Source organism: Apodemus sylvaticus, chromosome 2 (genome assembly GCF_947179515.1).
Source record: "Apodemus sylvaticus chromosome 2, mApoSyl1.1, whole genome shotgun sequence".
Taxonomy (NCBI): domain Eukaryota; kingdom Metazoa; phylum Chordata; class Mammalia; order Rodentia; family Muridae; genus Apodemus; species Apodemus sylvaticus.
This window is the reverse complement of record NC_067473.1, coordinates 160,810,001-160,832,540: the sequence shown is the minus strand read 5'-3', so window position 1 is coordinate 160,832,540 and position 22,540 is coordinate 160,810,001. Positions and strand designations below refer to the sequence as shown.

Genomic DNA, 22,540 nt, shown 5'->3' with positions numbered 1-22,540 from the left:
TGCCGCGGATTGGCTGGTTTCTCCGCCAGCTTGAAAACCACCTCGCTGTTTGGCGCGTATAGTGCCGAGTGTTTTCGTCCTTCCTTCTCAGCCGGGGGGATCTCCGGTTGAAGAAGCGGCGGGCGAGGGGTGTCGAGGGCTCCAGGTGAGATGTGGCCGTGCGAGGAAGCGGGGAGGGAAGGGTTGAGAAAAGCCGTGACGCAGCCTTTGCCAGAGCGCGGTCGCGAGCGACGCCTGGTAGGGATGCCCTTGAGATCCAGTATGGCTGTAAGTCTGACATCGGAATCGGAATGTGTGATGTGGGCAAAAATCGCATAACCTTACTGCCCAGTCTGTAAATTTGGTTGTTTCGTTATGAGCCCCATGAGACTCAGATTAGGAAGTTACGGCATCAGGCACAGGATAAATACAAGATAATGTTCTTCCATTCTGCAGGCGGAACCCCAGTGCTGGGTGAAATATTTTTAAGGATTTTGCCACTTTAAAATGAAAGCAATAAGGCTGTATGTACACACTGACTGTCACTTAATCGTTCATTCATATTTCTTTGTGTTGTTGTTGCTGTTGGTTGTTGTTAAGATGTAGTCCTAGCAGCCTCACTGCAGCCCCAGCTGGCCTCAAACTCAGCGGTCCTCCTGCCTCAGCCTTCCAAATGTTCATAGGCATGTACCACCATACCTGGCTCTTTATAAAGCTTTTAACCCTTGATTCGTTTGATGTTTTACAGAGGACATCATGAGAACTCAATGACTTAGTGTCAGAATAATAAGAATTATTCGTATCTAGAGTTGCTTTTATATTGGGGGGGAGGGTTTGCAGGGGAGGGTGTATTATGACAAGATCTTTTGCAGCCCAGACCGAGTAGTAGAGACTCCGTCTCTAGTAGAGACTAGCCTTGAACTCCATCCTGATTCCATGCCCTTGGAGTATAAAAGACTACTTTGTATAAAATGCTACTTTGCATGGCTCTGATCTTATATTTTACAAGATGATTCATATAGTTTGTTGTAAGACTGAAAAACATTTGAAAAAAAATAGAGAAAAATATTTGAACCTGAGCCTGGAGTAGACTCAGTAGAAATGTTCTTGTCACATAATAAAAAGACAACACACTCGTAGATTCACACCATGACTTCTTTGCTGTTTGGTTTCTAGGTGAAGCAGTGGGAGAAAGATGTCTCCCCACAACTTTGAGTTCCACCTGCCCTTATCTCCAGAGGAGCTGCTGAAAAGTGGAGGTGTGAATCATTATGTGGTTCAGGAGGTGCTGCCCATCAAGCACCTTCCTTCCCAGCTTAGAGGTGAGCCTCCATGGCTACCACTGAACCTCAGAAGGCAGCCATATGCAATGATGTAATCCTTTCTGCTCTACGGCTCTGTGACACTCCATCAGGGCCAGGAATATCTTTCCTATTCCCTGCTTTTTTGTTGTTGGGTTTTGTCTCCCTCTCCCCCCCAGACATGGTTTCTCTGTGTAGTTCTGGCTGTCCTGGAACTCACTTTGTAGACCAGGCTGGCCTCGAACTCAGAAATCCACTTGCCTCTGCCTCCCAAGTGCTGGGATTAAAGGTGTGCGCCACCACCGCCCCGCTTGTTGTTAGGTTTTATTTTTTGTTTTGTTTTGGTTTTGGTGGGTTTGTTTTCGTTTGTGTTTTTGGTTGTTCTTTGTTTTTGTAGCACTACATGGAATTCATGACATAAAATGTACTGGACCATCTTCCCTGGATTATTCAAGAAATAGTCTTGGTTAACCTACTTACTTTTTGAGAGAAAGGTTTTTTTTTTGGTTTTGTTTTTTTACCTCTTACCATGTGTCATTGTAAAGTCCTGATAATTGTAGCGAGGGGTTGGAGAGGAGGTGGCTTAGAGGTTAAGGGCATGGTCTATTCTTCTAGAGGACCCAGGTTTAGTCCCAGCTCACTACTTTCTTTAACTTGTACATGCGGTACAAGATGGGTGGGTGGGTGGGTGGATGGATGGATGGATAAACAGATATAGGTGTGTTTATGCACAATATAGAACAAAGCACCAGTGCACATATAATAAATGCATGAAGTTTAGAATTACTGTGGGCAGTGAGAGTGTTTGACTTGCCTTTTCTCAAAGAACACTGTTTAGAAACTAGATTATGTTTCCAAGAAGTGCAATGAAGGAGAAACACAGCTGCAACAGAACACAAAATGTAGTAGTCTCTTGTCACCTAAAATTGAATGTGGGGAGGCATGTTTTGAGAGGCCTGTTGCTAGATGATTCATTATTATGGAAACATCATTACACAGTATGTAATACTCAAGAGTGTGTACAAGCTTTTAAAACGGTATAGCTTACTACATGCTTAATGCTAGGTACCTATACTATAGCCTGTTTCTTCCAGGGCTTGGTGAATAAAATAACATGGGATTGAATCAAACACAAGAGAAGGGCTGGGGACGTAACTCAACTGGTACGTGCTTACCATGTGTGCACAAAGTGAGGCTTTTGAGTTTTCAATCCTCCTGCCTCAGCTTCTCTTAGTGTCTGGGAGCAACAGTGATTCTGTCCAGTGCCTAGAGCTTGGGTTTTTACAAACCCCTTTCCCCTAAAATGAGCCCGAACTTACCAAGAATTGTTGACTCCAGGACTGGGCCATGAAAATAGAAGGTAACCCTGGGCCATGCCGGAGTGTGAGGAAGTAAGGCTTATTTCTTGGCTCAGGTACCTAGGTTGGAATGAGACAGGAAGGAGCATGGCCCGTGGAACCGTCCATATTTTTTTGTTGGTTTGGTTTTTTTTTTTTTTAAAGATTTATTTTTATTTATATGAGTGCACTGTAGCTGTCTTGAGACACACCAGAAGAGGGCATTACAGATGGTTTTGAGCCACCATGTGGTTGCTGGGATCTGAACTCAGGACCTCTGGAAGAGCAGTCAGTGCTCTTAACCACTGTACCATCTCTCCAGCCCGTTTTTTGTTTATTCAAGACATGGTTTTGCTTTTATTTTTTTAGGATATGGCTCCTCCGTGTAGCCCTGGCTGTCCTGAAACACACTCTGTAGACCAGGCCTTGAACTCACGGAGATCCACATGCCTCTGCCTCTTGAGTACTGTAATTAAAGGTGTGTGTCACCACCACCTGATGAAACATTACATATTTTCATGAGAGAAATATGAATATGACTAAAGAGCATGATATTTGTGTATGAAAATGTAATGAGCCAGGTGGTACATGCCTTTAATGCCAGCAGGTGGAAAGCCAGAGACAGGCAGGCCTCCCTGGGATCAGGGCCAGCTGACTGACATAGTGAAGCAAAATGTAACAGAACCACTTTATACAATGAGTACATGCTTATAGAAGCTTGAAAGTAAGAAAGAACTGAGAGACAGGGGGCAGGGGGAGGCCTTCCAGAGCACCAGGCCTGTGGAGGAGTGCCCTGTGACCAAGTCTGGGGACTAACAAACACAGTCAAAGAAGGTTTGCAGGGGCCTGTTCTAATACAAGTAAACTATATAACTAATAATTAGGAGGGAAAGAGACCCTTGTTTTTTGAGGTAGAGCAGAGTAACCATCAGGGACATTGGGGTTTTGTCCCTGGTCACCTCAGCTCCCTTCCCTTCCCCTCCTTTTTTTGAGGCGGTCTCACTTCAAGACCCTGCTTCTGCCTCCTGCTAGGATTAAAGGAACACAGCACCACACGCACCCAGCCCTCAACCCATTCTTTCATAGGATTCGAGTTAGTAATATAGAAACAGTAATGGAAGTAGAAAACAACGATCTGGGAAATGCCACAGTCATATTTGTGTCCACAGGTGCTTGCCTTACTGAAAACGTGACTGAGGCAGGAGAGTAGCATAATTTCAAACTTCTTTTCCACAAACTGTTTTCACACGTCGTTTAACAGGATGCCTTCTAAGTCCTGTGTCATCAGGCAATTTTGTTACTGTGTAAATGTTGTAGAGTAGATGGCTGCTATGTCATTGACCTCGTGATGTGTGCCATCCTTTGTTGACTGAAGCGTAGGAAGTGATTGTGTAAAGAACTATTGAGTTCACCAAGAAGTCCTGTCTACCCTCCTTCATTTCCAGCATTTCAGTCTGCCTTCCGGACTCAGGGACCCCTCGCCATATTGGAGCACTTCGATACGGTCTACAGCATTTTACAGTAAGTGAAATCCACAGCTAGTGCTTATGGAAGAACTGGTGGCTGTTTCTCTGATTATTGCATGTGAGTTTTGAAATTCCAAATTTTGGGTTCACTGATAATTGGTTCTGGGTGTGGACAGCATAGCGAGTGCTTATCCAGTTACTTTCACAATTTCCCGAGTATCTTCACGTTTGAGTCCTTAGAGCTGATCTTTGAGAATGGGCTCTGCAGGCTCCTGTCTCACTCCCACACTTTCTTTCCCTCATAGTCACTTTCGAAGTATAGACCCTGGCCTCAAAGAAGACACCCTGGAATTCCTGAAGAAAGGTGTCTGGGGTCTGGGGGCAGGGGCTGGAAGGTTTGGTTATGTTTAGCAGTTCCTCCATTTTCTCAGCCATGTGATGATATCAAGGCTGTTGTGATTCAGTCGGTTTGGCTAAGTCCAGGGACCTCTGACCTATTCAGGTCTGTAATCTTGGTGGTCGATGCAGAGTAATGTGCGTTCACTGTAAGGGCGGACCCATAAAAAATTTCCCGCTTTTTGAACCTCCTCACTCCAGCCGGCGTGGGGTGACTCCCCAGCTGCCAGGGAGGAGTTGTGGTAACTGGAATGGAAGTAGGAACAGTCTATATTCGTGATGCCAGGGTCAGGGGTCTCAGAGGACTTAGCTGTGTCATGGCCACTGAGAGATGACACACAGATCTTTGGTAATCTGATGGCTACAAGCACTAAGTGTGTGGAGGTAGGGTTATGTGAAGAAAGGCAATGACACCAACTCTCAGATTGTGCCCCTCACAGTGGTGTCCCGCCACTCCCAGGAACTGCCATCAATCCTGGACAATGCAGCTTTGAGTGGTTCAGATAGAAGCGCCCACCTAAACGCCCTCAAAATGAACTGCTATGCCCTGATACACCTCTTGGAGTCCTTTGAGAATCTGACCAGCCGGACAAGCCTCATTGACCTGGATATTGGTGGAAAGGTAACTGTAAATTCCTGGCCTATTTTATGTGAGGGGGGGAAAGGGATTGAAGGGAAAGAAAGCAGTGCTTTTAGCATGTTTGCTGTTCTTGCTTGGGGTTTAGTAGGGAGCACTTAAGGACCAGATCTCCTTCCCTGACTACTTAAGTAGTTCTTGTGCATTCTAGAGCTTATAATTCTCTGTGGTACTGCTTGGCCTTGCCTTGATACTGAGTGTGGGCACAGAGACTAGAGGACTAGTTCTCTCTGATTATCCTGCCCTCACTTTAGGGTAAGAAAGCCCGGGCCAAAGCAGCCCTTGGCTTTGACTGGGAGGAAGAGAGGCAACCAGTTCTTCAGCTTCTAACACAGCTGCTCCAGCTGGACATTCGTCACCTATGGAACCACTCAATAATTGAAGAAGAATTTGTCAGGTAGGTATTTAGGATGACTGCAGATGATCTTGAGCCATGCAAAATGAGCTTCTGTTACAAGATATGCCTTTTAAATACTTCATCTCTGGATTCTGTTTGTGATAATACATAGAAGTGTATATTACATACCTACATACATAAATACATACATACATATCAAAAATAGTGAATGGAATGTGTATTTCTCTCATGTCCTCTCCCCCCTTTTGTAAGACAATGTCTCACTGCGCAGCTCTGTTTGTCCTGGAAGTCTATGTAGATTAAACTGTTTTGAACTTACAGAGGTTCACCTGCCTTTGTACAGAGGTTCACCTCCAAAGTACTGGGATTAAAGGCCTGTGCCACCACAGTGAAATTCACATTGTTAATACCCATATCATGGAAATGTGTTTACTAAGAATCCCCTAGGTGAAGGTCGTGCATGGTGCACACCTTTAATCCTAGCACTTGGGAGGCAGAGGCAAGCCAATCTCTTGAGAGTTTGAGGCCAGTCTGGTCAACATGAAGACTTCTGGGCTATCCAGGGCTGTATAGTGGTGAGGCTCTATCTCCAATAAACAATGGCTGGGAGGTAGCTGTCAGTAAAGCACTTACTGTGCAATCAGGAGAGCTTGAGTTTGATCCTCAACACTTATGTCAAAAGCCAAATGTAGCAGAGTGCTGAGGAGGTAGAGATAGGCAGATCTCTGGCACTCATGGCCAGCCAGCCACAGGTCCCAGTGAGAGGCCCTGTCTCAAAAGACAAGGCAAATAGCTAGCTCCTGAGAAATGAAACCCAGGGTTGACCTCTGGCCTCCACATGCACAGACAGGAACACACACACACACACACTAAAGTGAACGGCAGTGGTCAGTTAGAGCAGATGTAATTTAAAAGTGTAAAGACTGAACTGACCATTTTTAACAATGAGAAGTCTTCACTAACCTTGTCTTACATCTTGATCTTATATTCTGGTTTCTTGTTGTCATGGTAACTGGCTGTAGTTTACTAAATCCTGAAGGAAAGAATCCTTGGTGTAGAAGGTGATTAGACTGAAATCTTAATACGAACATAGTAGGGACAGCATGAGTAACATCAGCTGCCTGGGGTCTTGACTCCAGACAGCTCATTTCTTCCTATTCCCCCTTCTCTGTTTAGTTTGGTTACTGGCTGTTGCTACCGCCTTTTGGAGAATCCCACCATTAGTCACCAAAAGAACCGCTCCACCAAGGAGGCCATAGCACACCTGCTTGGGGTGGCCTTGGTCCGCTATAACCATATGCTCAGTAAGTTGCCTTCCGCCTTGCTTCTGCCCCTGCTTTGCGGTCCTCCCAGAATGCCTCACGCTATACTTCCCCAGGTGCGACAGTGAAGATCATCCAGATGCTGCAGCACTTCGAGCACCTGCCCTCTGTCCTAGTGAGCACTGTGGGTCTGTGGGCGACAGACTACGGGATGAAGAGCATAGTGGGAGAGATTGTAAGGTGACTCCTCAGCTCCTGTGCTCCTGGAGCAGGGGTGGGGGTGGGGTGGGGTAAAGAGAGTTAGAGGTCCTTTCTCCCTTATTAGGAACTCAGTAACTGAGCTTTCTCACTATAGCTGTGTTTTCTCCCCTGTATAGAGAGATTGGGCAGAAGTGTCCACAGGAGCTGAGTCGAGACACAGCAGGGGCGAAGGGCTTTGCCGCATTCCTCACTGAGCTAGCAGAGCGAATCCCAGCTGTCCTGATGTCCAGCATGTGCATTCTGCTAGAGCATCTGGATGGAGAGGTAGTCTGTGGGGGTCTTGCATTGTCCAGGGGCTTTAGTGCTGAGACCACTCTTTCTCTTTCTTCTTCACTTTACTGTGGTTTTGGGAATCAACCCAGGGGTTTATGCATGCTAATAATCATGCTCTAAAAGTTGAACTTTTTTTTTTCTTTAAACTTTTCTTTACATAAATTTTATGTGTGTGCATGTTTGGCTTGCATGTAAGTCTGTTCAGAGGAAAAGGCATGCTGACACTCAGGGTTGTCCCTTGAATTCTGCAAATGCTCCATGGTGCATGGGTGCTCTCACACTAACACATGTATCAAGCATGTATGCACAAAAGAATAAGAACGAAGGGGGGGGCTTGCTATGTAGCCTGCCTGGCTCCCCAGTTCCAGAATTGTAGATGTGCTGCCACGCCTAGCAAAGGTTCATAACCATCCTCTGTCTCGCTCCTCCCCTCGCCCTTTGCAGTATCTTGCATAGCCTAAGCTTGCCTCATACTTGCTGTGTAGCCAAGGCTAGACTTGAATTTCAAACTCTATTTCCCAAACACTGGAATTCCAGCCTGGGTGTTTTTTTTGTTTTTTGTTTTGTTGTTGTTGTTGTTGTTTTGTATACCCACACCTGGTTTCTAGGTTGTTTTTTGAAAAAGTGGCTTTCAGTTAGGATGGAAGTGTACACCTGGAATCTGAGACCCAGAGGACTGAGGAAGGAGGATCCCAGCTAAGGCTATAAAACAAAATTGTTCCCAAAATAGAATTCTGCATAAAGAAGACAAGGTTGTCTAGATTTATCCCTGTGACATTCCTATGAGGAAGTGCAGGAAGAGCCCTTTTTTTATAAGTGGTATTTTTGGTTTTGTGCAGTTCTGGTAGACGAGATAGCCATTCCACAGCCTGTCTAATGAGAAGGACTTAGCTTTGGTGCCTAGTCCACCCCTTGGCCTAGAACCTCTTGCTACCATCTCACTAGCCCCGCTTTTACAAACAGTGAGCTGTCTCAGCCAAACTGTGCCGTTGTTCTTCCTTCTCTTTCCTGGATGCCCCCTGGCCTCTTCCCAGGCTAGCCCTAGGGGTTCCTAGGTAAATGTCAAAGACAGCTGCTCATTGATCTAGTTTTCTTTAACTTCTTGTGTGTAGCTGTGCTCTGGCTCTTGGCCGGGGCAGGGGGAGAAAAAAAATCCCCTGCCCTATTCTCTACCAGATTACATAATGGACTTGTTGGCACCAAGGCCAGTGTCTGCTCCTCTGTGTCCCCGAGGAGTAGGAGTGAAAGCAATGTTTATTCATAAGACTCAAGGCTTTGTGGCCTCATACAAAGGAGAGGAAGAAATGTTTCTCAAATGTGCATAGAAAGATAGACCTGATTTTGGTTTTTTATTGTTACTTGCCAGGCATGGTGACACTCATTTTATTTTTTTTATTTCTTGTTTTTTTTGTTTTTTCAAGACAGGGTTTCTCTGTGTAGCCCTGGCTGTCCTGGAACTCACTCTGTAGACCAGGCTGGCCTTGAACTCAGAAATCCACCTGCCTCTGCCTCCCAAGTGCTGGGATTAAAGGTGTGTGCCACCATTGCCCGGCAGCACTCATCTTAAATCCTAGTCCCCAGAATGCAGAGGCAGGTAGATCTGTGAGGCCAGCCTGCTCTCATACCCGTAGGCCAGACGGGGCTGCATAGTGAAACCCTGTCTCAGAAGAAAAAACAGTAATCTAGTCATTTGCTTTGTCTGTGTACAATGTGTGCCTATGTGTAGGAATCAGCTTCCTCTTTCCTGGTCCTGGGGATCAAACTCAGATCCTCAGGCTTGCTGGCAGCACCCCACCTGCTGAACCGCCTCGCCACTCCCAGATTATATTCGAGTCTAGTTTAAGCAACAGAAATCCTGATTCTGAAAGATTCCTAGTAGATATCACAGGTGGAAAACTGCACAGTACAAAACTATTTCATCCATATAGTTACTAAAAATATTGTCTAAGGGGCTGATGAGATGACTGGTTAAAAGCACTACTTTTTTTTTTTTTTTTTTTGCAGAGGAGCTGGGTTCAGTTCCTAGCACCCAATTTCAGAATATCTGGTGTCCTCTTCTAAATGGTTGATAGATCAGTACTGAAAGTCCACAGTTTACACACTGACCCTGGATTCACTGAATACAAGGCACACATGTGGTACACAGATATACATGTGAGCTGAACACTTATACACATAAAATAAATGTTTTAAAATTATCCGCGATTACTCTTGACTATGTGTGTGAAATATTTGAGACATAGATATATTTTGCATCTAGATTTAGGTTTCATCCCTAAGATAGTATATATATATATATATATATACAGATATACAAAATCCAAAATACTGTGTTCCCAGCATTTCAGACTGAATCTCCCTACCCTTTGATTTGGGCTCTTATTTATTTTCTCCTGATATTTTCTGAGCAAACAAATCCACTTGGGTCTCACCATCTTCTTTGATCGTGAGGACAAAGACCTAGACAGTTTACCAGAAAAGTCACAGCTTTGCATAAGCAATCCTAACCTTGACTAAGAGCAGAAGAGTTTAGGGAAAGAAAAGTGTTTATGGAAGTGGAGAGATGCATTCCAATGTTTCTCCCCCCCCCCCCCTCTCAGAATTACATGATGCGCAATGCTGTGTTAGCAGCTATGGCTGAGATGGTACTTCAGGTTCTAAATGGTGACCAACTTGAAGAATCAGCTCGAGAAACCAGAGATCAGTTCTTGGATATCTTGCAAGCTCATGGCCATGATGTGAACTCCTTTGTTCGAAGCCGAGTTTTGCAGCTCTTTACCCGAATTGTCCAACAGAAGGTGAACAAACTTCTCTGCTGAAACCCTTTAAAGTCCTCTGTATACTTGCCAAAGTGAAGAGAGAATCTGGCTGAGCACAAGAGAGAATCTGGCTGAGCACTGCCACATGCCTGGTACCAGACCACGCCCTCCAGCAGAGGCAGGAGGGTCAGTAGTTCAAGGTCATCCTCAGCCACATAGGAGGCTTGAAGATAGGATGGTCTATATGAAACCTTGCTTCAATTTAAAAACATGTTTTTCCCTTTATTTTTATTGTATGTTTGTGGGTGTTTTGCTAGCTTGTGTCCATGTGTTACGTGTATGTAGTAGCTGTGGAGGCCAGAAGAAGGTACCTTATTCCCTAGGATTGGAGTTGCAGATGTTTATGATCCATCATGTGGGTGCTGGGAATTGAACCCAGGTCCTCTGGAAGAACAGCCAGTATTCTTAACCTTTGAGGCAGTGCTCTCTAGCCCCTGAAAAAAAATTTATTGTGTTTTAAAAAATAGATGCAGACTCTAGTAACTGTCTGAAAAAAGGGTCTAAACTTGAGATGATTTTTTTAAAAGATCTATTTATTATTATATGTAAGTACACTGTAGCTGTCTTTAGACACACCAGAAGAGAGCGTCAGATCTCATTACAGATGGTTGTGAGCCACCATTTTGGTTGCTGGGATTTGAACTCAGGACCTTTGGAAGAACAGTCAGTGCTCTTAACCACTGAGCCACCTCTCCAGCCCCTAAACTTGAGATTCTTATGAACAGTAATAAATCTTCCCTTTCCGAGGACAAAGGTGTCTGTTCCAGTTAAGGACTACAGAGTGGGCTGCTCACATATTTTATAAGCCCACAGGAAAGCTTTAGAGTGAGTGGATAGTGGGTGGCGGAGTTTAGACTCAGAGTGGGTCCAACTTCTTTAGGGCTAGGACTTTGTGTTGAGCCACATACGTGACTGTCCTCCACTGGCTGTGCCACATAGGCTGCAGTTGGATACTGCCAGATGTGAATTGATTCTCTTCTTGCTCCTCTAGGCGCTCCCCCTGACACGTTTCCAGGCAGTGGTGGCCTTGGCAGTGGGACGTCTGGCAGACAAGTCAGTGCTAGTGTGTAAAAATGCCATTCAGCTGCTGGCCAGCTTTCTAGCCAATAATCCCTTTTCCTGCAAGGTAAGGAGCCGTGGTGTGGCAGAAGAGGGGCGAACTGGAACAGGGATGGAGTCCGCCACTTAGGGACATGCTATGCATTCTGCCTCAACAGCTTAGTGACACTGACCTTGCTGGACCACTGCAGAAGGAGATTCAGAAATTACAAGAAATGAGAGCCCAGCGGCGAACTCCAGCTGCGTGTAAGTAGTCCCTGCTGGGGAGGCCGCCTTGCTTTCTCACTGAGGTTACAAACCCCAAGAAAGACTAAACTCCCTCCCGATCAGCCGCAGCCCTCGAACCTGAGGAGGAGTGGGAAGCCATGTTGCCAGAATTGAAGGCTACCCTGCAGCAGCTTCTGAAGCTTCCCCGAGAAGAGGTAGATGAGCAAATCGCTGATGCGGAGACTGCGGAGGAGGTGAAAGGACGCATCCGCCAACTGCTCGCCAGAGCTAGTTACAAGTGCGTGAAGGGCAGGGTGCTCGCTCGCTCGGAGGGGGCAGGGAGTAGAGTTAGCCTTGGAGACTTTGGGGTTCTTAAAGATGATTTGAACTTATGTCTGCTGCTGCCGAAAGGGATGGCTAGTTTTACCGTAGTAATGTCTGGCCAATGCATATTCCACAACTGCCTTTCTACTTTGAAATGTTTTAAAACTACTCAGGAGCTTAGTCTATGACATAGGCCCGTGATTCCAAGGCTCTGTGTTTGGTCCCTAGTACTTCATACAGCTAAATAAACCTAGTACGATGGTGCATACTGGAGCCGCTGTGCTCACAGGCAGAGGCCAGAGGAAGAATGTGCAAGTTCAGGGCCAGCCAGGTCTACACAGCAAGTCTTCCTCACAGCCAGGCCCTTGTAGCTAGACTTTGTCTCCAGAAGGTGACAAGGGATGGCGATCGCTCATCTGCTAGGGGGCTCACCTCAGCACAGCACAGCACAGGCCAGTCGCTGTGCCACCTGCCATCCTTTTGGTTTTCTTGCTTGACATGAAACCCAGGAACTTGATGAGCATACGCTCTGCTGCCATGCTGACCTCCGCCACCAGGCTGTGCCCTGGGATGTGTTTGGTGGCTACTCTGTCTCTGTGGGCAGCAGCACTTGTCTGCAATCCCAGACTGGGGAGTGTGCAGTGGAGGGCTGCGCTCATGGCCGTTCTGACCTCACTGTTAAACGGTCTGAAGAACACAAAAGAACCTCATTGTGTGATTAAGCCATAAAATTAACAAATTATTCAAAGTCTGGTGCTTCCATACATAACAGGTTTTCCCACAGATGTTTGGAGTAGGTTTTTACTTTGTTTTGGCTTGTTTTTACATTTATTTAGTTACGTATTTACTTAAGGGGTGGTATGTTCAAGGCACAGCATTTGTAAAGGTCAGAGGACAATTTTGGAAATCAGGTCCATTCCTGTGGATTCTAGGCCTTGAACTCTTTAAGTCGTTAAGCTCTGCAGTGGGCACCCTGACCTACCGAGCTGTCTGGCTAGCTCTGGGTTTGTGATTTTAAAAGCTTATTCAAGTTCTTTGAGGAGCACAGTAGAGGTTGTGTGTGTGTGTGGGGGGGGGGGTTGTACTTGATTGCCTAGTAGGAACTGCTGGTCTTTGTAAGCATGAGACACCCTTTTCTATGGGCACTGTTGGGTGAAGTCGTTAGGTAGAATCCCTTACAAGGTCTTCAGGGACGGGGGCCTGGGGCTAAATTGGTGACAGGCTGCTGTTCTTTTTAGACAGGCTATTATTCTCGCTCAGGAGGCCACCAGTCGCTTCCAGGAGTCTGAACCCTTCAGTCACACAGAGCCAGAGGAGAATGGCTTCCTGGATCTCTTGGGAATCATCTTCAAAGGTAGTCCTTTCAGTCAGTGAGCATGGGGCAGAAAGAGGCTGGGGAGTTGGCTTGCTCTCGAAGGGGGGCAGCCCAGTCATAGGGCGCCTCTGCAAATTGGGGGGGTGGGGCTGCAGGAGTGGAGAAACAAACCAAGGTGTTTCAGAGCAGGTCCTAATTTCGTACCTTCACATTGCTGAAAGAAAGATGCACTTGAGCAAAACTCTCCTGTACCTCTCTAATTCCTAGACCCTGCGGCTTCCACACAGGGGTCTCGTGGGGACACAGACCCAGGGCTAACTGGCAGTAAAGACTCTCCCAGTGTGCCCGAGCCGGAGGGATGCCAGAGGAACGATGATGAGCTGGTGAAGCAGGAGATGCTGGTGCAGTATCTGCAGGATGCCTACAGCTTCTCCCAGAAGATTACAGAAGCCATTGGCATCATCAGCAAGATGATGTATGAGAATACAACTACAGGTAGGCCGGGTGCTCTTCAGAAAACAGTCCTGCCTGCTCACTTTCATTGATGCCTGCACCCTCCCCCTGCTCCCCTTCCCCTCCCCCCTCCTCTTCCTCTTTCTCCTCAGACTTATCTTTACATGTGTGGGTATTTTGCCTGCATGTGTACTACATGCAGTTTTGGTGCCTGTGAAGAGCAGAAGGAGGGAGGCAGAGATTCTCTGAAGCTGGAATTAGGAATCGTTGTGAGCTGCTATGTGGGTACTGGGGATCAAACCTGGGTCTTCTGAAAGAACAGTGAGTGTTCTTAACCACTAGGCCATCATCCAGCCCCTGATGCCTGCATCATCAGAAGGCAGAGGGTGTTTATCATTGTCCACATTTTATTGTTACTTTAACAGTGTCATGAGAAGGCATTCTAGCGTCGTTCTCAGGGACAATGACAATGACCTCTACAGCCATGTTATTGTGTTACCAAGCGTTCTGCCTATGAGTATTGCGGTAGTTGCTAAGTAGATGGGTGATAACTGTATCTGTTCTCAGTGGTGCAGGAGGTGATTGAGTTCTTTGTGATGGTATTCCAATTTGGGGTACCCCAGGCCCTGTTTGGGGTACGCCGCATGCTGCCTCTCATCTGGTCTAAGGAGCCTGGTGTCCGGGAAGCTGTGCTTAATGCGTACCGCCAACTCTACCTCAGCCCGAAAGGGGACTCGGCCAGGTACGTGGGCTTCCTTGTCTTTGTTAACTTGTGGGGTCAGCTGCTCATGGGATTTCCGAACCTTTCGAATGATATTCTAGAATATTCTAGGGAAATTCTGAACTCATGGGTGGGTCTATTCCAGGCTCAGGGTGGACTTCTGCTGGGGCCTGCTCCAAGCACTTATTTAACCTAACAACCTATTTGCCAGGTTCACATGCCCCGTCAGGTGACCATTGCTCTCTGTTTGTTCTACAGAGCCAAGGCGCAGGCTTTGATTCAGAACCTCTCCTTGTTGTTAGTGGATGCCTCTGTCGGGACCATTCAGTGTCTTGAGGAAATTGTAAGTCCACTCAGTCCGCTTCTCGTTCACACTTGCAGTCAGCGGCTGCTCCCCCGTAAGGGGATCTGTTCAGCTCCACAGAGGCTTAAGAGTGATTGCTTTCCCATCCCCAATTGTATTTTTATTTCCTTTGTTTGCTGTTGGTTTGAGGCATTGTCTCACTGTGTAGCCCAGGCTGCCGTCAAACTCAAAGTTTCGCCGCAGCTTCCTCAGTGTTCAGATTCAGGTGTGAGCTACAATGCCCAACCCACGTGCCCAAATTTAAAGAAACCACAAAACATTTAGAAAAAGGTAACCAATAAGTATTCACCTCCAGAATCGGTGGCATAGGTGACCACTATAATAGCAGACTAACAAATGCTGTTAATATGTGCCAAGCACTGCTCTTAACACCACTCGAGCGCAGCCCCTCTGGAGTATCCTCTGTGTGAGGAGGATAAGAGTCTGTGAGGGAAGCTCACGGAGAGGCCTGGGACGGTCACTGACTGGCCGCAGCTCATTTTTCCGCACACACACACACACACACACACACACACACCATATGAGCTCCAGAGAAGATGCTCAGCCTCTGTGTGATGGAGGTCAAGCTGCATAAGAGAGGTCAGGGCTTACCCAGCAAGGTGGGTCATGGAAGTTCGGTCGGATGGATGGATGGATGGGTGGGTGGATGGACAGGCGGGTGGACAGATGGACGGACGGACGGATAGACAGACAGACAGACAGATAGTTAAAATTGAAGAGGAGAGAATTTTTGATAGAGAGTAAAGAAAGTACTGTATCCCAACTGAAGAATGAAGTAGTTTGTGTTCTGACTCAAAGCATTATCGGCAGAAGACGATCCAGCTGAAAGCAAGAGCTGAGACTAAATTGTGGAGGCTGCTGAATGCCTTGAGTCCGAGGGAGCCCAGGGTTTGAGGTGCATTCCTATGGAGGCCCGGTGCCCTGGGGCAGTGGGGAGCAGCACCGACTGCGGGGTCTGGCTACTGATGCTACTTTTGTTCCTTTCTGGGAAAAGAGGACCTGGTGTGGCAAGCAGCTTGGTATTTCCCAGGCTGGCTGCTGCTCAGGACTCCCACAGCAGCCAGAGAAGGGCTGGAGACACAGGCTGAGATGACCGGCCTGGCCCACATGCCACTGGGGAAGAACCAGCGACAGGGTAGAAGGGTTACCAGAGCCATAGGGATACAGCGGTGAGAGGACAGACAGGACTGCAGAAGCGGCTGTGGGTGGGCGACGTGACCAACAGGTGTCAGCATTGCTGTTAAAACGAAAAGGCAGAAAGGACAATGGCCCTGTCACAGATAAATACATTGACTTGTGCTCAGTATCCAGAATGCAGTCAGAACTGCACTCGTAGAACTCAGAATGTCCATTTGAATGTATGACCTTAGGAAGTGCAGCCTTGAAGCAAGCCATGAAGCAGGAAAATAGAGAGCGAGAGAGAACTAGCTCCCCACGCTGTCTCCTGAACCCCTTCCTCCGCTCCCCAGGCAGCTCCGTCCAGGTGGACCACAGGGACTGATACTTTGAGTCAGACTTACTGTCTTTTCTCCTCAGCTTTGTGAGTTCGTGCAGAAGGATGAGATCAAGCCAGCCGTGATCCAACTGCTGTGGGAGCGGGCAACGGAGAAGGTGCCATGCTCTCCTCTGGAGCGCTGCTCCTCTGTCATGCTTCTCGGCATGATGGCACGGTGAGGCTCAGACCTGGAAAGCAAGGAGAGGGGAAGGCAAGGAAGGTCTGAAAAGGCCCTTTCCCTCAGCAGTAGAGCTTTCTTGGGGTTGGCTGCTGGGATGAACCCGCCCATCCGCCCGTCTTCTACTGTCACTAGCTCAAGGGGATCCAGGGACATGGTTGTAGGTCAGGAGTTTTCTGTAGGGCTTCAGGGCTCCAGACAGCCACTCCACAGTGGGTGCTGCTCCCTTCCTGCACTGCTGTGGCCTCCCACAGAACCCTGCCCAGGGCTGCCTTTAACTCTGCTTTCCTTTCCCTAGGGGAAAACCAGAAATTGTAGGAAGCAACTTAGACACCCTGGTGAGTGTCGGGCTGGCTGAGGCGTCTCCACCGGACTACAGGCTGGCCCAGCAGGTGTGCCTCACCATTGCCAACATCTCGGACAGGAGGAAGGTAGGGAATGTGGGGTGGCCGTGGCTCAGCTGAGGAGAGTGGAGAGCTTCCTGTTGGCCTTGCCCACCCTGACATCCTGTTCCCTTCTCTTCAGCCCTCCCTGGGTGAACGTCACCCTCCTTTCCGGCTGCCTCAGGAGCACAGGTTGTTTGAACGACTTCAGGAGATGGTCACAAAGGGTAAGCTATCCAGCAGGTCTGAAGTAGGCCTGGTTGGTCCCTTTCTCCAGAGAAATCAACTTCTCCTTTCTCTCTAGGCTTTGCACACCCAGATCCCCTCTGGATCCCATTCAAAGAGGTGGCAGTGACCCTGACCTACCAATTGGCAGAGGGACCTGAAGCGATCTGTGCCCAGATGTTGCAAGGCTGTGCAAAGCAAGCCCTGGAGACGCTTGAGAAGAGTACCACTGAGGCAGACCCCAGTAAGTGGGCAGGGCTTCGTGGCTCAGGGATGGGGTGGACAGCCAGCCTCTGGGGTTCTTCCTAAAGGGTCAGGAACCCCAGTCCACAGCATCTCACTGTGTTCAGGTTGATGTTGGGATGTTGGGCCATTCTTCACCACGTCTCACCCCTTCTCCACAAGTAAGGAGTGGGTCTGGAAGTTAATGGGACCTGGCTCTTTCCCTCCCTCTGCTTTAGAGGAAGCAGCCCCTAAGCTCCCCACATTCCTGCTGATGAACCTGCTCTCCCTGGCTGGGGATGTGGCTCTCCAGCAGTTGGTCCATTTGGAGCAGGCAGTGAGTGGGGAGCTGTGTCGGCGGCGAGTTCTTCGGGAGGAGCAGGAGCACGGGACCAAGGGCTCCAAGGACAAGGTGAATGAGTGGCCTGGGGCATTTCTGGTTTCCTCAGCATTCTAGGAATCCCTGCTTCTGTACTAGTAAATGAAGAGTCTGTCTCTGTTCCCCTGGGAGGGTTAGTGTCAGCAAAGATGTCAGTCTACCCATGCTCACCTAGCAGGGCACTAGGTACATAGAGACTGCCTGCTTTCGTGTAGTGTGAGATTCAGCCCCTCTGAGGAGGCACTTTGTTTGAGTTGTTTGAACACACATAACACACCCCTCTTAACAGCCATGTTACTGGCCTGTCACCTGTGGGATCCTGTGTCCTCTCTGTTGGAGGTGTATTTGTCTTGCAGATAAATAAACCAGAGGCTTGCAGCAGCGGGTACAGCCTGACTTCTGTGACCTTGAACCTCTGTCAGGCTGAACAGGATTTGTTTACCATTGTAAATTGACCAGTCAGTTGTGTCTTCAGAAGAAGAGGTATAGAGACCTGCCTTAGCAACTTAAAAACTTAGGAAAGGGACCTAGTCATTCCCTCTTCTTTCTTTCTCCTTATGGACACATTTGTTATTTCTGTGGATAAACTTCATCTTTAGATCTGTTCATGCAAAATAAATGTTATGTTAGGATTAAAAAAAAGATGTCTTATGGGTAGAGAGATGGCTCAAAGAAAGAGGATCCCAGAATACATATGGTGGCTCCTAACCATCTGTGACTCCGACTCCAGGGAAATTCAGGGTCCCCTTCTGGCCTCTGTGTGCAGTGCACACATGTACAATTACATACAAGCTGGGTAAACCACTCATAAAACAAAACAAAAAAATGTTTAAAGTTTATCTTATAGCAGGGTGAAGTGGTGCACGCCTTTAATGCCATCTCTTAAGAGACTGGGGCAGGCAGATCTCTGAGTTTGTGGCTAACCCAATCTACATAAAAGTTTGAGGAGCGACTGGGCTATGTAAGAGCCTATCTCAGAAAAAAAAAAAAGCGGTCACGCAAGATCCCTGCTTCTCTTCCTGCAGAGTGCAAGTTCTGAATCTGCAATGGAGGAAGAACTGGGGCTGGTGGGGGCCACTGCTGATGACACAGAGGCAGAGCTCATCCGAGGCATCTGTGAGAAGGAACTGTTGGACGGTAGGAAAAGTTGCTATGTGCCCCTCCCCCAGTTGACACAATCTCTCCCCAACCTTCCCCCAGTTGATACAGTCTGTCCCCAACCTGGACATGTTCTTCCATCAGGCAATCAGGTACTAGCTGCCTTTGTTCCACTGCTACTTAAAGTCTGCAACAGCCCTGGTTTGTACAGCAACCCAGAGCTCTCTGCAGCTGCGTCGCTGGCCCTTGGCAAGTTCTGCATGATCAGGTAGGCCCAGCTGGCTTCATCTCAAGGAATGCAGATGATACAGCCTTCTTGATTTCCTGATGGGTCTCTCTTTGCCCTCAGTGCCCCTTTCTGCGACTCCCAGCTTCGTCTTCTATTCACCATGCTTGAAAAGTCTTCCCTCCCCACTGTGAGGTCTAACCTCATGGTTGCCACAGGAGACCTGGCTATCCGCTTCCCTAACCTGGTGGATCCCTGGACCCCTCATCTGTATGCCCGGTAAGAGATCCCGGGACCTGAAACCCACTAAGTTCTTGGGCTCTTCCCCTCGCCTGTGGCGCTGGCTTCAGCATCTGCTAGCTATTTACCCTGGACAGGCAGGCCCTGAGGACACTGGGAGCTGAAGCGGCCCTCTAAAATCTTGCTCCAGCCTTCAATTCAAAATAGCCTCGGAGCTGCTGTTTCTAAAATGGCATACTGTGGAACAATAGATCCTTGTTCTTGAGGCCTTCTATTGTTCTTAAGGTACAAACAAGCTTCTCGATCTCAGTGACTAGAGCTTTTATTCCTAGCCTCCGAGATCCAGCTGAGCAGGTGCGGAGGACAGCAGGGCTGGTGATGACACACTTGATTCTGAAGGACATGGTGAAGGTGAAGGGGCAGGTGAGCGAGATGGCCGTGCTGCTCATCGACCCTGTGCCGCAGATCGCTGCCCTGGCCAAGAATTTCTTCAACGAGCTCTCCCACAAGGTGAGACGCAGCGTGGGGCTTTCTGCAGAGGAAATGGATAGGCTCCCCCATCTCATCCTCTTTCTCCTACAGGGCAATGCAATCTATAATCTCCTCCCTGATATCATCAGTCGCCTGTCAGACCCAGAGGGCGGAGTGGAAGAGGAGCCCTTCCACACCATCATGAAGTATGGCTTCTCAGACCTAGAGCTGTGTGTGTGTGTGTGTGTGTGTGTGTGTGTCTCACACAGACTTAGTAACCAGACACACTTGTAATCCCAGCTCTGAATGGATGGATGGATGGATGGATGGATGGATGGATGGATGGGTGGGTGGGTGGGTGGGTGGGTGGATGCAGTGCAAAGAATGAAGAAGAGTGAACTCAGGGTCTCGCATGTACTAGGCAAGCGCTCTTGCCACGTCTGCAGCTCCAGGTGGACATTTTAGTGGTACTTTGTCCACAAGTAACCTGACCCGTTTGGCTGTCTAACCGAGTGAGATTGACAGGACTTGACGCATGCATAGTTCTTGAGGCTCTTACCTAGGGCAGGCACTGAGTGAGAGGGTGAGGCATGCTGTCGCAGTCACTAGGTGGCAGCTGTTCTTATATGCATTCTCAGTAAAGGGAAGGAGACCAGAGGAACTGTGGGAGGCCATGCTGGGGTCGGGGTGGTTGATTTGGGGCAAGAGCTGGGAAAGGGGTTCCTGGCCAGTCACACTCTCTCCTCACAGGCAGCTGCTCTCCTACATCACCAAGGACAAACAGACCGAGAGCTTGGTAGAGAAGCTGTGTCAGCGTTTTCGCACCGCCCGGTATGCTGCCATTTGGGGACATCTTTGTGCCAAGAGGGGCCTTTCAGAAGAAAGAGTCCCTGGTGGCACCCGTGGGACCAAAGGAGACTGAAGTGGGAGGATGTGTGTGCCTCACAAAGTCTCTTCCTCCCTCTGCAGAACTGAGCGTCAGTTCCGAGACCTGGCCTACTGCATGGCCCAGCTGCCCCTCACAGATCGAGGCCTCCATAAGATGCTGGACAACTTTGACTGCTTTGGCGATAAGCTCTTAGATGAGTCTGTCTTCAGTGCATTTTTGTCAGTTGTGGGCAAACTGCGTCGTGGGGCCAAGCCTGAGGGCAAGGTGAGTGGCACGGGTCACAGGCCCCGCTGGCTTTCAGTGCAGGAGGCTTAATCTGTCCTCTAAGATCCTGTCCGCACTTCCGGCCTTGCTAGCCTCCCTGCAGCTGTGGAACCGGAGTGACCGAGACCAGACCTTAGTTCCTGCTCCCTGGAGGATTGGAAGACCATCCGTTTCCTTTTTGTTTTATTTACTTTCTTCCTACGCTTTGGTGTTTTGCCTCTGTATATGTCTGTATGAAGGTGCCAAGTGCCCTGGAGTTGGTGCTAGACAGCTGTGGGCTGTCATGTGGGTGCTGAGAACTGAGCACAGGTCTTCTGCAAGAGCAGCCAGTGTTCTTATCCACAATGCCCCGACTCAGCCCTAGTGAAGGCCATTTTCTTTTCTTCTTCTTTTTTTTTTTTTTTTGAGACAGGGTTTCTCTGTATAGCCCTGGAACTCACTCTGTAGACCAGGCTGGCCTCAGAAATCCGCCTGCCTCTGCCTCCCAGAGTGCTGGGATTACAGGCGTGTGCCACCACTGCCCAGCTGAAGTATCTCATTTTCTACTTGAGATAGTGTCTTGCTATGTATGGCCTCAAACTAAGAGATTCCCCTGCCTCTGTCTCCTGGTAGTAAAGGTATGCCCCGCATGCTTGGCACTAGACGGCTTCTTTAGAGTAGTTTCATGTTTACAGCAGACGGAAGGAAGCCGAGCTCCCATTTGCTCCTGTCCCACACACACCCTCATGGCCTCCACCCAGGAACTGCTAGTCCTTGAGCACGCTGTCCTGGATGAAGGAACGTGATTGATAGCTCAGCATCCAAAGTCTACTCACTGGATACAGTGGCACATACTTGCCACTAGTGTCACACTGGGCATTTTCAGGACTCTGAGGCCACCTCACTCTGAATCACAGTTTCAGATTGGTTTCTTTAATTCTCTGTATCTTTCATGACTATTTCTTTTTAAACAGGGAGACAATGTTTCCAGTCCTGTTTTTTAACTTTTTTTCCTCCAGGCTATAATAGATGAATTTGAGCAGAAGCTTCGCGCCTGTCACACCAGAGGCATGGATGGAATGGAGGAGCTTGAAAGTGGCCAGGGAGGCAGCCAGCGAGCCCTGTCCACCAAGAAACCCTCCGCCGCCGGTATGAGAGGCACACCCACAGGGCTCCTGCAAGCGGGCCCCACTTTTTTTCCTTTGTGGTTTGTTTTTTTTTTTTTTTTTTGAAATCATGGAAATCATGTCCCCCTCGCCTTCTCTAGTCTCAAGGCTACAGCCTCTGACTTCTGTAGACTCGGATAATGACTTTGTCACACCTAAGCCTCGACGTGCCAAACCCCGTCGTCCATGTACTCAGCAACGCAAGTCCCGGAGGAAAGCCAAAGTTGTCTTCTCAAGTGACGAGTCCAGCGAGGACGGTATGCCTCACCCTCCCACCAGGACAGCGGCTTGTGTGGGGTCTGCAGTGGGCCTCACCTGGCTGTGGATTCATTCTCCCTAGCAGCGTCTTCCCCGCTGTGCGGCTGGGTTGACTTTCACAGTATGCTCTGGGTGTGTGTATTTTGAGATCCATTTTGCCCCATCTTTATGACTCAGCTTTTGTTCCTATAATTCTTTGAATAGAACTTTCAGCGGAGATGACAGAAGAAGAGACACCCAAGAGAACCACCCCCATCCGCAGAGCATCTGGGCAAAGACACAGATCCTAGGAGCTGCCTCTGCTGGTCCCCATCCCTGCCGTGCAGGGCACCTTACTGGATGGTCTTGACTTCAGGACCCCCCCCCCCCCCTTTAGGAATGCTTGTTGCCTCCTTGTTTTTAACTTGTAAATGGTCTTTGCATTCAAGGCCTTTCTCTTAGAGCCTGTGACTGCTGCTTTCCGTTCCTAAGAGCCAGTCTCCAAGCACCACGTTTTCTGATGAATAAATGTTTTTATAGACTTTTAAGCCTTCTG

General features: G+C 48.4%; 1 protein-coding gene and 1 non-coding gene across 3 annotated transcripts; both read left to right on the top strand.

Moving 5' to 3' along the window:
* The first annotated feature begins 61 nt into the window (after window positions 1-61).
* Window positions 62-22,532, top strand: Ncapd2 (non-SMC condensin I complex subunit D2). Of its 2 annotated transcripts, XM_052174898.1 has the most exons (32): window positions 62-145; window positions 1,156-1,301; window positions 4,063-4,138; window positions 4,389-4,447; window positions 4,920-5,101; window positions 5,371-5,513; window positions 6,651-6,778; window positions 6,853-6,976; window positions 7,114-7,261; window positions 9,871-10,068; window positions 11,081-11,215; window positions 11,307-11,394; window positions 11,479-11,653; window positions 12,918-13,033; window positions 13,262-13,489; window positions 14,015-14,189; window positions 14,427-14,511; window positions 16,069-16,202; window positions 16,504-16,636; window positions 16,731-16,815; window positions 16,893-17,057; window positions 17,275-17,447; window positions 18,440-18,551; window positions 18,657-18,780; window positions 18,862-19,017; window positions 19,311-19,488; window positions 19,561-19,655; window positions 20,200-20,280; window positions 20,419-20,602; window positions 21,601-21,730; window positions 21,849-22,004; window positions 22,210-22,532. In XM_052174898.1, the coding sequence occupies exons 2-32, from the start codon at window positions 1,175-1,177 to the stop codon at window positions 22,293-22,295; spliced, it is 4,179 nt and encodes a 1,392-aa protein (XP_052030858.1). In that variant the 5' UTR covers window positions 62-145; window positions 1,156-1,174; the 3' UTR covers window positions 22,296-22,532. The 2 variants fall into 2 exon arrangements, with proteins under 2 accessions (XP_052030858.1, XP_052030859.1); XM_052174899.1 differs by lacking the exon at window positions 9,871-10,068.
* On the top strand, window positions 4,514-4,842 carry LOC127679622 (small nucleolar RNA U85). Its single transcript, XR_007976883.1, has one exon. It is a non-coding gene; the product is annotated as a small nucleolar RNA U85 (small nucleolar RNA).
* Window positions 22,533-22,540: the final 8 nt, after the last annotated feature.